Genomic DNA, 14,238 nt, shown 5'->3' on the forward strand with positions numbered 1-14,238 from the left:
AGTTCACAGCGTTTGTCAGAGTGTGCGCGGCCACAGATTCATGCATGGATGCACCGGTGCACAGGATATACTGTGTGTGCTCATACATGTATGCATAGCTGTTTGTGGGACTGCGTGTGTGTGTGTGCGTGCGTGCGTGCGTGCGTGCGTGCGTGCGTGCGTGCGTGCGTGCGTGCGTGTGTCCTGGCTTCATTGTGCTGACTGGTTTATTGCTGTTCCAGGTGACGGAGCATGAGAACAGCAGAGTTTCAGGGTGCTGTTTTCAAGCACCACTGAAGCCACAAATTTGATTATTTTTTTTTCCTCTACAAGTAGTTTAGAGTTTGCATGAGACCCCCCCCCCCCCGACACACACACACACACACACACACACACACACACACACACACACACACACACAGAGCTGAGTCATACTGCCATGGACTGCACCTCCTCTGGTTCCACCGGCCTGCATTATGCATCTTCATCCTCCGTTCTGTTTCTGTTTCCGTTCAGCGTTTCTTGTTGCGGTGAATCAGCAGCGTTTCGTGCTGCTCTGCTGTTTGTTCTGGCCCTTCATGGCTCGGACTCTGAGTCTTACTCAGTTTATCGTACGTAAAACAGAAGCAACACGTCCGTCCTCAGCTACACGTTGGACCAGACGTGGCTCTGTCGTTCTGATGTTACGACGACGCCGCGAGATGTCGAGAAAAACTCGAGCTGCGAGTCTAAAATGAAGAAACTGGACCTGAAAATGTCGCTTCATTTATTCCACAAAGGCTCTCTGTGTCTGTCCCTTATTCTCCAATCCCCATTGGACGAGGCCGTGGACACACGGATCCAATCACATCAGGCTGAGATTAAACAAGGAGTGTCACAATGACACAGTGAGTGTGATAATGGAACAATAGAAGCTCTTTCAATTAAAGCTCCTTCTCTAGAGAAATCTGCTCAAGAGGAAATTCCTCCAATAACTTTGTCCCGCGTCTGTTTATTCATTTTGACATTTAAATCTATCTTTCTTTAACCTTCCTGCAGCCCAAATTCAATATCTCCTCGGCATGCTCCATCAAGATAAGATGGAGCTCAGTCACCTCTGCAAACAGCTTTTGAGACTGTTTAATTAGTGAAGACAGAACAATAGCAGTGTGGATTTAATGGATGCTGAAGGGACACGTGGAAGGCAGAGAGAACATTACAACAACAGCTGAGTGTGAACCTGAAAGCTACCTGCTAACACCTGGCTAGGCGCCACTCAAACCATGAATCCATTTGATGGGCAGAAAACCATCAATAATTACAACTGATTGGTCATTTAAGGCATTTCTTTCTCAGTGTCTGTGTTTGTCAGACATTACAGTGAGCTGAACGTCTTAAGCTGCCGGACTGTTTGTCCAAAAACAAGGAGTCGCTGTGGGCTTCGGGAATTAAGGCGATTTAGCAGATTAGCAGATTAATCAATAGTGAAAGTTACTTACAGAGCATGAGATGCTCAGCATTGATTGGTTTCAACAATGGAGTTTAGCTTTAAAGATGCAGCTGAAATAAGAGCAAAAAAAGAGACTCATGCCGGCGACAGAGAACGTGATCAATGAGAATATTGACAGGCTGTGATTGCTCACGCAGATTTTTCCGTGTTTCTGAGTTTCTTTCTTCTCTGCGACAGGAAGCAAACAGGGTTTATTGTAACGTGAGAGAGTCTACTGTCACCAGTCGACACAATCACCTCTGTTATTTATGTCAGCCGTTGGCTTGACGTTGTCATGTTGATGTATAAAAATGCGTCGAACGGTGTCTTAAATGCATGCATTACGCTGTTCGGCTATGCACTTTTGTTTTATTGCGTGTCACCGCACGTCCTGCAGATCTGCCGGTGTCACTGTGATTAATGGCCGCCCTGAATGTACCTAAGCAGCATCCTCGCAGCCGTCTATTCTCAGTGAGCCGCTCGTCAGCTGTGTCGGGCAGCACCTTGTCAAGTCTGATTTCCTCTCAGGTCCGGCCTCTGAAGCCACGGGGCCAGCTGCTTCCAGCTCCGGGGCCCGTCTTCTGCCGAGCCCCCGTCCATTGCCCGTTGGCGGCCCTCCGGTCTTCTGTCTGGCCTCATATTCAGTCAAACCGCAGCTAGTTTACAGATAATTATCAGGCTGAGAGCAGCTGTGTGGCACACGTCCACGGGCCCTCTGTTGCTAATTGAATTAGACCCCACGCTGGAAGTGACAGAGAAATGAACAGTGTCCCCCAGCGAGCCATGTGATTAGCCCACTTGGAGGGGGCAGGTTGGCCTGGGATGGCACGCCGGCGTTTGATGCCTGCGACTGAACGGCTGAGTCACATTCACCCCGACACCGACGCCTCCGTCAGGTCTCACTTTATGACGTGTGTCAATGGGGGTCAAGTGCAGCAAACAGTCAAAGAGCGACTGCCGCCAGGCTTCCTGTGTGAGGTAAAGAGCCCAAAATGTCTGTTCATCATTCCCGCTTTTGCCCATCTGCTTTACAACTTATTGGTCGGCGAGATATACGACCGGGAGCAGCTTTGCTTTTTAAGAGTCGTCGTAAAAACGCCACAAATAAACCGTTTTCACCCCAACATTTATCACTTGTTTGTTATAGTCACAGCTTTGTGCACAAAGTAAATCACAAACACACACCTGGACATGTCCTCAGCTGTCCATGTCCTCCACTGTACATGTTCTCCACACTCCCCATCCTTCCACTGTCCATGTTCTCCACTGTCCATGTTCGTTACTCTCCCCGTGCTCCACTCTCCCTGTCCTCCACTGTCCATGTCCTCCGCAGACTGCAGGTCCTTCGTTTCCGTCCTCACCCTCACATTTTGTATTTCAGCTTTTCTCTTCTACTCCTTCTCTTCCTTTCATTTGTCCTCGTTTTTACACTGCTGTCATCTTTTCAGCTCTTTTTTTTTTCTTTTTTGCATTTCTGCTTTATTTATTTAGACAGTGACAGCTGGAGAGAGACAGGAAAGGCAGGGGACAGTGAGAGAGGGGACGACATGCAGCAGAGAGCCCGGGCCTCGGCGGTCAGGACTCAGCCCGGAGACGTGCTGTGCGCTCTACCAGCTTCAGGTCCTCTGAAGTCACGAAACGCAGAATTAGCAGCATGTTTGCATGTTCGGATGAAGAGGAAGAGGAAGGAGCGTTTCTACTCTGCGCTGTACAAACCCTATAACCTCAATGTTTTGTTGGCGTTTTTGTTGTAGGAGGAATTATTAAAACCTCATGAAATTCACAGCATTGACAGCTGCTGTTAAACTCTGCCAAGTGGATCATGTGAGGAGGGAAATATTTTACATCTCTGAAGGGAAAAAAGCTCTTAACAGTCAACTTTCGCAGTTCTTTCTGCAGGCCCTTTAATGCTGTGAGGTGGGAGTGCAGCTCCTGCGCTCGCTGGTGTGTGTACAGTAAAACCAAACCTTCTGCCGTGCAGTCGCTTTCGTTCTTTCCCCTGTCAGTCTCGTTGCCTACATAAAGCGTGTGATGTTTGTCAGAGCAACCTTTCTGCAGCAGGTCTGCCTGCGCTGCCGAAAGTAGGCCACTGGGGCTGCCGTCTGACTCTGCGGCGCTCGGTGGCTGCGGAGGTTTATCCGTGGATGTCCGGTCGCTCGTCTGTTGACTTTGTCTGATAAAGCTTGTGGCTTTACCGGTCTGCAGGCAGAGATCAGCGTCTGTCTCCGTCCACGGCGTTGTGGGACAGTTATGTAACTCCGTGATGTGGTGCTATTCCTTCAGTGGCTCTGCGCTCTGATTGGTACGCCGCTATGAAATGTGACACTAGTTATTTGGTTGTCATCTTAATTATTTATACACACCTCTGTTGGATGTAAAAATTGGGTTGTTGTGCTCTGCTGTGCAACAAATCTTCCATTCTCTCACAGTGAAACCGAATAATCTGAGAGTGATGTGGAAACAGTGTCAGGCCAATGTGAAAGTTTTCTATTATTTATCGTTTTACTGTTTTTAGTCCCATATTCATAATTTAACGTGTTATACATTTGCTCTGTTGTCTTTCCAAGATGTATCACACATGTATCATCTCTTTACTTGACAGTGGTTCGTTTGCTTGACATTTGGCTTCTTCCTCGCTCTGCTTCAGTCCCCTCCATCACAGATAGAATAAGTACGTTAGTTACGTACATAACTAGGATGTAGGCAGATCTGTCTGTATGTTTTCATAGTTAAAATAAGAATGCTTGTGTTTTCGTTAGCAGGGTCGTTAGCAGGCTCTTTTCCACAGCGTCTGCCATGTTGCACCGCCATGTTTCTACAGTAGCCCAGAATGAACAAAACAAACACTGACTCCAGAGAGCAGCTTTTGTGTTTTCCACGTTTTTAGCAGCCAACGTCGGAAATGCTGCAATCTGCAAACTCACCACTAGATGCCACTGAATCCCGGACCTTTAAGTACGTTTCGGTTTCTCGCCAGCAGCTGTCTCCTGGATGAAAGTGTTTGTTTGACTCTTCCTCATCCTCGTCTTCCTCCACATGTGGACTTTCTTGCTCTTTATACGACGTCACTTGACGTCACGATCGCTGCGGCCACTAGTGGCTGAGCTCTGAGTGTACATACGGGTCGTAGAAGTCGACCTGCGTGGAGAGGACGGCCTGGCTCTATGTGCATGCGTCCTCCTCTCCAAACAAAGCACCCTGTGGATTTATTCATCCCTCCTCCTCCTCTCTGTCTCTCCCCCTCACCATGTTCAAATTACAAGATGCTGCTTTGTGCCGGTGTGCCACAGAGACCATGCATGAAATTTATTGGCCCTGAGTCCTGCCATTTGACACGCAAGACGTGGCTAACAGATCTTGTGCCATTTCCCATCTCCTCCGGCTCCCGTGTAAAGCTGACCTTTCCTGCCTCCGAGCTATATTTAAACTCTGAGCACCAGAGACTTATGGCGGCACGGGAAATTTTATTATCAACGCTCTCCATTTGTCTGACTTAATTCAGGCCCGCCGTAGATTGTGCCAAAGCATGCCGTATATTTACACTCTGCTACGGCAAACAAGGGCAGCGGGTGACAAACCCGGCCATCCTCGCCTTAGCGGGGGCGATGCCTGGTGGAGCTGCTCTGAGGTGCAGCCGTGAGATTACAGGTTGTGTTTACAGTGCACATCACCTGTGGAAAAGGGTGAGAAGAATGAGGAGAGTGGGAGCGACGTTTTTCCAAAAAGCAGAGTCTTGACCAGTGAGTCAAACACAAAGGGACTTGACATTTTGAAGAATCTCAGTTGGTAAAATGTCAGAGATTTCAGCCGCAGAGACGTTCATCAGCCTTTACCGCTTGTCATCATTAGAGCAGACAGCAGGTTGAATGAGCTCACATGAACACACGCACTTCTTCTTTTTCTCGCTCAGCCATCCTCCTAACCACTCGCTGACTCTCTGTTTTGCTCTGGCAGGCCTGAGATGGGAGTTCAGAGGGTGCTCCAGGTGGATCTGAAAATGGAAAGCTTTCCAGAGCTGCTGGGTAGCCGCTGGATGGCCTGGCAGGTGGAGTACCCGGCCGGTCGCGCTGCCACACAAGAGGCCGAGACGGAGATCCGGCTGGCGCAGGAGGACCTTGCAGGCATCGTGCCGCTGTCCATGGTGAGTGATGCCGCTTCCGGCTCGGCGCCACGCGTGAAGAGACGGCTGTGAATGAATGTTCATTCAGACCTCTGAATCTGTGAAGCAGCACGCGTTATGTTGTCTTTCAGCACATGAATGAAACGCTCTCACCTTTTAACATGACTGATGGCAGCCAGAAGGAGAAATATGGACGTATTCATGTGGTCACATGTTTCATGCAGACAGTCAGTGAAGTGTTTAGCAACAAAAAACACGTTTAGAAAGGAGGATGTAAAAGTTCCCTGATGTTTAAATACTGCCGTCCCATTATTTCTATTCACAATGTACTCACACAGACACTAACAGAGCCATCAGGTGGCGGTGGTGGAAGGTAACTAAGTACATATATGCAAATCTTGCACATAAGTACAACTTTGGGGTACTTGTTCTTTATCTGAGTATTATGATTTTCTGATACTCCATTTCAGACAGAAATGTTGCTTTTCTGATAAATCTGTCAGCTATACGTACTATTTATTAACTTTTTCAGATTAGGATTTTACTAAATATTATGAGTTTATAAAATACTGTGTCTTAAAATACTGTACAGAAAAACAACAGACCCCAGTGCATGCTGGTCCTACACCTGTCTGCCCGCGCATGTATGCCTGAGGTGTGTGTGGAGCTGAAAGGACTGAATCCCACCTTGACCATCACTGTGCTGCAAACGTGCTAGTTCACCTGTAATAAGAGAAGGTGATGAGGAATAAATCTGACGTGTGTTAGCAGCTGTGTTTGGGAACGCTTCAGATCCGTCGCCTGTAAACAGGCCGTTTGAAAGTCTGTTTCCTTCACTGCTCACACGGCGTCCCCGCTTCTTAAAAGCCGGCTTGTGTTCCTGCTTGAGCTCAAAGGGTCTCAGTGCTTCTTCCATCGATGCTGCTTCCACAGATAAGGCGGTGCTGTAATGTGGGCCTGTGCCCGCAGAGTGTTTTTAGCGGGGCAGGAAGTGAGCATCTGTAGCTCCCAGCAGGTGTCAGATGGGGTCTCGATTGTGGCTGTGGCCTGAGGGCGAGCCTGGAGCTGTCTGTCTCCCTCAGCGAGGCGCAGGTACTCTGTTGTGTAGATTAAGCAAAGCTCCCCCTATAGAACTTCACACAGAGCGCTTCACGCATCTCTGCAGCTCTTCGGCGGCCCGGAGAGCACCGCGTCTGATTTAGACCAGGAAGGCTCAGGTGGAAGAACGAGCGACATCAGTTGTGTCGCCTAAAGAGAAAGACGTGCTGTCACATCAGCGCTGATTACTAAGACAAAAACGCATTCATTTCTATTTCGGTGCTTCTGATCTGCATGATACATACCTGACTGTTGTGTCAATGTTATTCTCTAAGTATTGCCCATGGCTGTGTAGATGATAGATGCGCGTGGGTGGCTGTTCCTGGATTCAGAGGAATGCGGCGCATCCTCACCCACTGATCCAGTCTCAGGATAATTCGAGCTGTGTGTTTAATGCTGCGGCATTGTTCGACTTCCCTTTCTCACGTCGTGTCACTGATGTACCAACAGCCTGCTCGCCTTTTTCTCCAGGAATATACAGTGTGCTCCCACATCTTCCACTGACTGCGAAGATGATTTGCATGATCATTTCTGCTCATAAAAATAATTTGCTGTTGCCTGTTGAACGACAAACATATTTTAAGTGAAGTCTTTCCACGGCTGATTTGATTCGGCTGTTGTGCACAACATGCTTTTGTAAGATCTCACATGCACTCATCCATCAGTTCTGAAGCTGCTGAATATTCAGCTGCTTTGACATAGAAGGATTTCACAGCTCTCTATAAATCATCTAACTTTTCTTTTCACGGTGGCAAATATCCATCTCAATTAACCTGATATTACATTATTTGCTAAACTTGGCTAAATCAATTAGGGACAGGATAATTTAGGCAGGAGCCTCCCAGGAGCCAAGATGAATAGTGTTTCATGTGTACTAAAACAGATGATGTGCTGCGTGTGTGTGTGTGTGTGTGTGTGTGTGTGTGTGTGTGTGTGTGTGTGTGTGTGTGTCTGTCTGTCTGTCTGTCTGTCTGTCTGTCTGTCTGTCTGTCTGTCTGATGCCATGGGGACATAACTCTCTTTACAGAGTCACATTGTGTGGACTCACCTTCCTTCTGGGGACAAAATCCAAGTCCCCATAACATAAATCATTACATTTAAGGGTGAAGACTTTGGGTAAGGTTTGGTTTGGATGGGGGGGGTGGGGGGGTGGGGGGGTGGGGGGGTGGGGGGTGGGGTTAAGTAGCTGCTGTGGTAATGGTGAGAGAAAGTCTCCAGGAAATGAGTGGAAGTCTCATAATGTGATGGACGTGTGTGCGTGTGTGTGCAGAAAGGCTTGATTTCCCCTTTCCCGTACCTTGATTTGCCTTTCTGTTCGGAGGCCTGTCAGGGAGTCGGTGAAGCGGCTGCTGTCATGTCAGGCAGTGTGTGTACACAGTGTACTGAAAAGGATAAAGTTCAGCGATCAGCGTTCACCTTTGATACGAGCATTTCAAACGTTTTCATCATCTGCCTCGTATGGAAAACAGGCTGATGGGGACGACTTTATTTCGTTTTATTTTGCTCCGTCGTGAAGCGCCCTCCTCGCTTTTCTACTTAATTTTCCTGCAAGTGCCTCTCCTGCACAGACGGCTTCCCAAGGTGCACAGCGTCTCCAGCCACTCCACGCCACTTCACACACAACACAAATACTTATGCATGCAGACACATTCAGAACTCATTAACTCTGTCTTCCTCTGTCCCCCTTTCCTCTCCCCTCTCTCCTGCGCGCACACACACAGACACACATGCACATGAGGCTTTTACAATCTGCATGCACCAATATGAGAGGAGCACACAAGCGAGAAAGAGGAAGGCTGAATTAGATTACTTGGGATCACTGTGGCATGAAAGGCCCACAGATAAGTTCCTCTCCCTTCCCCCGCTACACTGGTAGAAAAGAGGAAGTAAGGTAATGTAAGAGCAGGGCTGTCAAACCCTCGCACACACACACACGCAGGCACACACACACACACACACACACACACACACACACACACACACACATCCCCATCACCACATTGCCTCCACCGAGGGGAAAACAGACTCAGTGATTCCGATGGAAAACAGGTTTCTGCAGCCCCTGTAACAGAGCGGCGGCGAAGGAAATGCAGCAGAGACATGAAATATGAAATGTGGGTGGACAGAACATATGATAATCACATGTGTGCTGACATGAAACAAATGCTGAGTTTCTTTAAGGGGCCACTTTAATCCTGCAATGTGGGAATATCGTTAGGGAGCCACGCAGAGTCGAGGTCAGAGCTAATAAGTCAGCGACGTCTGCCCGCAGCAGTCCAGATCCAGCATCATGTTTTTGCTATTTCAGCTCCAGACTGCTGCTGTAATCATCCTCTGGTTTTCTCCAGATGCACAGTGGGAAAAAAACTGACTGACCGTAATATGATTCCACTGCTCTGAGGTTCACATCGGTAAGCCTTACAGAAGGAAAAGCATCTTCATGTGTTGGCTTTGGACGCAAGTGCTGAAGGTTTTTAAGTCACAAGGCAGCCGTGTAGCTTAAAACTTGAACTAGCTTAAAAAGCTGCTGTGTGACATGTCCCCTCCCCCGATTCCTGCTGGAAATTACAGCCTCATAGTGCAGATTGTCAGAGCGGGGATGTTTAAATGCTGTGGAAATGTCTCAGACTTGCGGTAAGGCAGTTTTCACGAGCTGATCTGTGATATGTCAATTTATCCCTGTTGGCAAGCTTGAAGCGTTACTTTCGGCCAGCAGGAGCAGAGCAGCATTGACTTCCCGTCAGAGTCTTCTTTCTCACCGCTGGTCCGAGGCGAGGTTGGTATTCCTGCTTTGGCCTCTTGTTTCATCCCCAAACTCCTGAGAACAAACATCTGGGTCTCTGAGAGCCAAAGTAATGAGCCGGCAGCGGGGGCTGCAGTCTGCGGCGTGGATCCTCGGTGGGATCAGCAGCATTAGCATCACTCCGTCACAGACAGTGTTAATATCCAAACATATCGATTAATGCAGCTTTGAAAGAAATATGATTGTCTCACTGCCTTCGCAATTAGCTACAGTGAAGACGGCCAAAGGCCCTTCGTAACGTGGCCTGTCATCGTTAGCGTCGTCTCGTAGTGATGTGGACAGCAGATCAAATGTTCAGCCCGGAAAAAGAGACGGAGAGCAGAGGAGAAAGCAGACGTTCAGAGGCAGCGGAGGCGCACGGCGAAGTCTTTTTAACGGAGTCGAGAGGAAGACTTCACAGAGCGCGCTGAAGGCTTCTGTTGACACAACAAGTCTGTGCTTTTGCTTTGGAAGGTCCTTTCATCTGTAATTAGCACTAATTAGTCTAATAAGCCAGACTGTATTTTTGCGTGACGGAAACGCTGCTGTAATTGTGTTTTGACCAGAAATAATCTCATAAACTGAACGAGGGTCCGTAACTGACCATGTCTCCGAAGGTTGTAATATAATAAAGCTAATGACCATCAGTGATGGGGAGCTTATTTAGGGTTTGATCACATTTACGGCCTGTTACCTCAGCGACTGCTCAGACCCGTGCCCGTTTACGGCGTGTCCTAAATTACTGCGCCCTTGCTGGAATTGATTATTATAAAAAGGTCTTTTTATTGCTTTTTCCCAGCCAAGCGATGGGCTCTGCCACGGGTGACACCTCTGGGAGAGCGGCGACGTGGTTTTGAAAGATGAGCTCTCTTTTTCTGCTCCCTTTGAAGAGGCCCGTGTGTTGTCACAGACCCACCTGCACCGGGAGGGCTCAGAGCGCCGCTCGCCGCTTTGTCACCGATTTCAAACCACCGAGCAGGAGTTCTGCAAATGCAGCAATTATTTCAAAAGCAGAAAATGAAAAGAGTACTCAAAAGTTTGACTCAGTTCAGAGCGAGGAAACGCCTCAGAACTCTTCCTGCCGGCTGCAACGCCACTCGCCTGTCCTGCCTCGTCTTGTCTTTACCAGTTTTCTCCTCCTATATTCCTCTGCTCCCCGCAGACAAACATACATTAATATATTAACAATGTAGATTAATTGCCTCCCTCGTCACCCCCCGCCTCCTCCTGTCGGCATCCTCCGTTTCCCTTAAAGTGTGAAGGAGCTGTGTGTTTTTTTGGGTCATGTTGAGATGGATCTTAAAGGCAGTAATTGGATGCCTGAGCAGATTCCCCTGCGCAGTAGGAGGCTGGTCCATTATCTTTTAGCATGGCGGAGTAATGCGCTCCTGTCCGGGCTGCCCTCATCATCATTACCCATGCTGTGGATGCCTGGTGATGGAGAGGGAGCAGGAGGACAGGGCATACATCATATCTGGACTCATCAGTCTTCCCGTTCCGGCTGAGACACCACACTGTGCTCGCTTCGCGGGCATAGAGATGAGGAGAAATGAAAGCAGCCGTTTGTATTCACGTGCGGCTCCCATATATCGTTAAACAATACATCATCACCCTGGCCTTCTCTGGCCACTTCTGCACTCACATGATAAAGCCATCTATCAACATCCTCCGATGAATGTTTCATTTTACTCCTTTCGATTTCATTCCCTCCGTCCAATGTGCATCTTCTCTGCCGGGCAGGTGAAATCTGACTGACCATTCATCAAACGCATAGTTAGACATACAGACAGAAGCATCTGTATGCCAGCTAATCCCGCAGAGCCGCTGCAGGGGCGCCGCTAATATCATGCAAGCTGTTTATCAAAAGAGGATGTGCTATACACCTTACTTGAAAGCACCTTATTTCATCTAATAACCTCAGCACTCTGTTCCACTAGTGCTGAGTCTCTGTTGCATGCCTCCAGTGTTTTAGTGGAACAGAATAAAACAGCACTGTTTTCACCTCGCATGAGTCACACAGTTTACAATAAGGGGCTGATGGATGGACCCCAAGCGAGCAATCCATTAGCATGTACTGCAGCTTAGAGGCTGATGATGAAGTGGTAGCACTAATTGAGGCTGCTGCAGTATTCACGTGTGGCGCACTACATGTAATACGAAATGGGACAACAGATTGTGACAAATGGTCACCTAATCCAGAGCGCCATCGAGTCCTTGGCTTAACATTTTCCGCGCTCCATAAAAGGTACTTTGAAGGACTGACACTCCTGCATGTACAGTAGGAAGTGAGAGTGAGTGGGTGATACACAGGGGTTTAATGGTAGATTCTTCCAGAGTCACTCAGGAAGACTGTACACTGAAAAGCTTTTGTAATGGAAAGGCTGAAAGCGAGGGGGACGGCTTCGCGACCTTTCAAACTGACACTCACACGACCTCTCTTTGTGTGTGTGCGGCACGCGGCTCGAGCTGTAGATGAATGCGTCCCGGTGCTCGCTCATTACGGTGACATCAGAGAATTATCAGTCACCGTAAAGAAAGCTCCTCCAGCCGTGAGGTCACATTACTTGTTTACTTCGCCGTGGCAGTTCTCCCAAGATGATGCAATGCGTCCGTGATTCATGCAGTAAACACTGCACTCGTGTAAAGTTTATTCTGTGTGCCTACAGAAAATGCTTTAGACCTGCACCCTTTGGAACCACTTATGTTCTAGTGGCTCTAATTGAATGCTGTGAACCTTCATCCCCGTCACTGCAGCCCTCTCCGTTCCCTCAAACCCGTCAGTTCTGCTGGAACTCGTTTGTACTGCGAGGCGAAAGATGGAGGGATGAAGCGAAGGGCAGGATGCAGACTGACAGATGGGTAAATGTCCATATCTCACATCTCCCTGTAATTGTTCACTTCCCACGTTCTGACCCAGTTCTGTTCGCTCCGGCTTTAATCCCGGCCCGCCGAGGTTTGAGAGGAATGTGTGTATTTTTCAGCGGTAATGGACTCTACAGTGGAGCTGACCTTTGTGCCTGCAGAGAGAGGTCCGTGTCCAGAGGGCAGCTAAGCCAAGCTAAGCCAAGCTAAGCTGGCAGTATGGATCTCGATCAGAGCCGGGTGAAGAAATCAGACAGAGATCAGGAGGTCATCTCCCACAGGCATGGTTGGCTGTTGGTGAAGAACTCTTCATCGATCGTCCGACTGTAATAGATATCGGGCTGAAATTGAGCAGACTGGCGCGGGCAGGGTTGTTTCCTTGGCTTCTGGCCTCCGGGCCCCGGCTCAATGGGCAAACAGCAGGGGCTCCAGTGAGACGTCGCTGTATCAGAGCCAGCATCAGTCAAAGCGGCTGCCGGCCCCCCTCCCCGAGCCCCTGCAGCTCGCTCACTCATCTCCAGGTGAGCGCAGGGCTGGTTGTGTCCCTGGCGTCTGACCTTGGTTCTTCCAGAGTCTGGCTGTTTGAGATTCACCAGGGACGCCAGCTCCTCCCTCCTGACCCATTGATCCAGATGTATTACAGGTATTGTATTCATGAGAATAGCAGGGGATTCGTCCTATAAACTTAAAATATTGTACTTCCACCTCCAGCCATGTTTTATTCACAGCTCCTTTCCACAGCACGAGGTTCAGTTCATGGCGTCTGAGCCGTAGAGGGCGTCTCTGTCCCTCCAGCACCAGTCCAATAATTCCTAACTTTATTTTGAAAGTGCAGACACTAATAAGCTCTTTGTTAATGGACTCATGTTATGGACAGGCGTGTTTACAACAGATGCCCTGAGGATTCATAGGTGCAGCACACAGCACCATAACTGCAGCTCATAGGCCGACTGGCTCGCAGGAAATGTCTTCCTTTACGTCCTGTATGTCTCCTGTGAAAGTAAAATATTTACGCTCGATAAGATTTAAGAGAGACCCTTTGATAAAATCTCTTTGCATTATGGAAAATGAAATATATTGTCAACAACCCATGTTGACTGAGGGATCAGGGACAGTTCATAAAGTGATTAATATTTATGGGGGGATTTGTCCCGTCAGCAGTGTCACAGTGACAGTTCCCCACAGTCAAAGTTTACTCGTAAATCATGTGCAATCATAAATAATTTACAGCTGAGAGCGATTCGCTCTGACTAAAACATCAATACCGTCCATGAGGTGTCATGTGAATCCTCTCGCACAACTGGCCAAGCAGCCCCGACGAAGAAGAGGGAGGTCTCGACGTGTCATTGGTCGCCCTTCGTTTGAAGTTTGCGAGGGCAACAATACAACATTAATCATTCCACCACGAGCTTCAGTTCAGGTTGATGCAGCACATTCGGGTCCTGGATCAATGCTAATCATCCCGTCCTCTGATGTTCTCCGTCTTACGGCGCCGGCTCGGTCATCAAAAGTAAAATTCAGGTCAGACATTCAGAAGCAAAAAGCTTTATTCTTTCATTTCAGAGACACTTAGAGAGCGTCAAGGCATTGAACACTGAAAGCAAGTGGTAAGACATTTCTGTTTTGGTGGAAAGGCTCTGTTCTCTCAGGGGCCTCAAAGAGTCTGAGCAGCAACGAGGATTCTGTGGGAGAACTAATCCCTCCTTAAAGGAAGAGTTTGACATTTTGGAAAATATGCTTATTTTCTTTCTTTGATACCGTTTTCATGTCTGTCTGGTAAATAAGAACCTACAACCAGGAGACACTCAGCTTAGCTTGCTTAAAGTCTGGAAGCATTTGGAGAGAGCTAGCTGGCTAACACATCGTGGTTGTATGGGGGGATTATTTGCTGCTGCTTCTTGGATAGGTGCACCAAGCAAACCCCCAAAA

At 48.3% G+C, this 14,238-nt stretch overlaps 1 protein-coding gene across 1 annotated transcript in view; it reads left to right on the forward strand.

The window, feature by feature from the left end:
• Window positions 1-14,238, forward strand: part of LOC139333108 (transmembrane protein 132C) — a 123,317-nt gene that overhangs the window by 83,561 nt on the left and 25,518 nt on the right. The window contains exon 4 of the mRNA XM_070965386.1: window positions 5,402-5,588. Coding sequence (XP_070821487.1) covers window positions 5,402-5,588 — 187 coding nt within the window. The remainder of the gene's footprint in view (window positions 1-5,401; window positions 5,589-14,238) is intronic.

The sequence above is a fragment of the Chaetodon trifascialis genome, chromosome 6 (genome assembly GCF_039877785.1).
Source record: "Chaetodon trifascialis isolate fChaTrf1 chromosome 6, fChaTrf1.hap1, whole genome shotgun sequence".
Classification (NCBI taxonomy): domain Eukaryota; kingdom Metazoa; phylum Chordata; class Actinopteri; order Chaetodontiformes; family Chaetodontidae; genus Chaetodon; species Chaetodon trifascialis.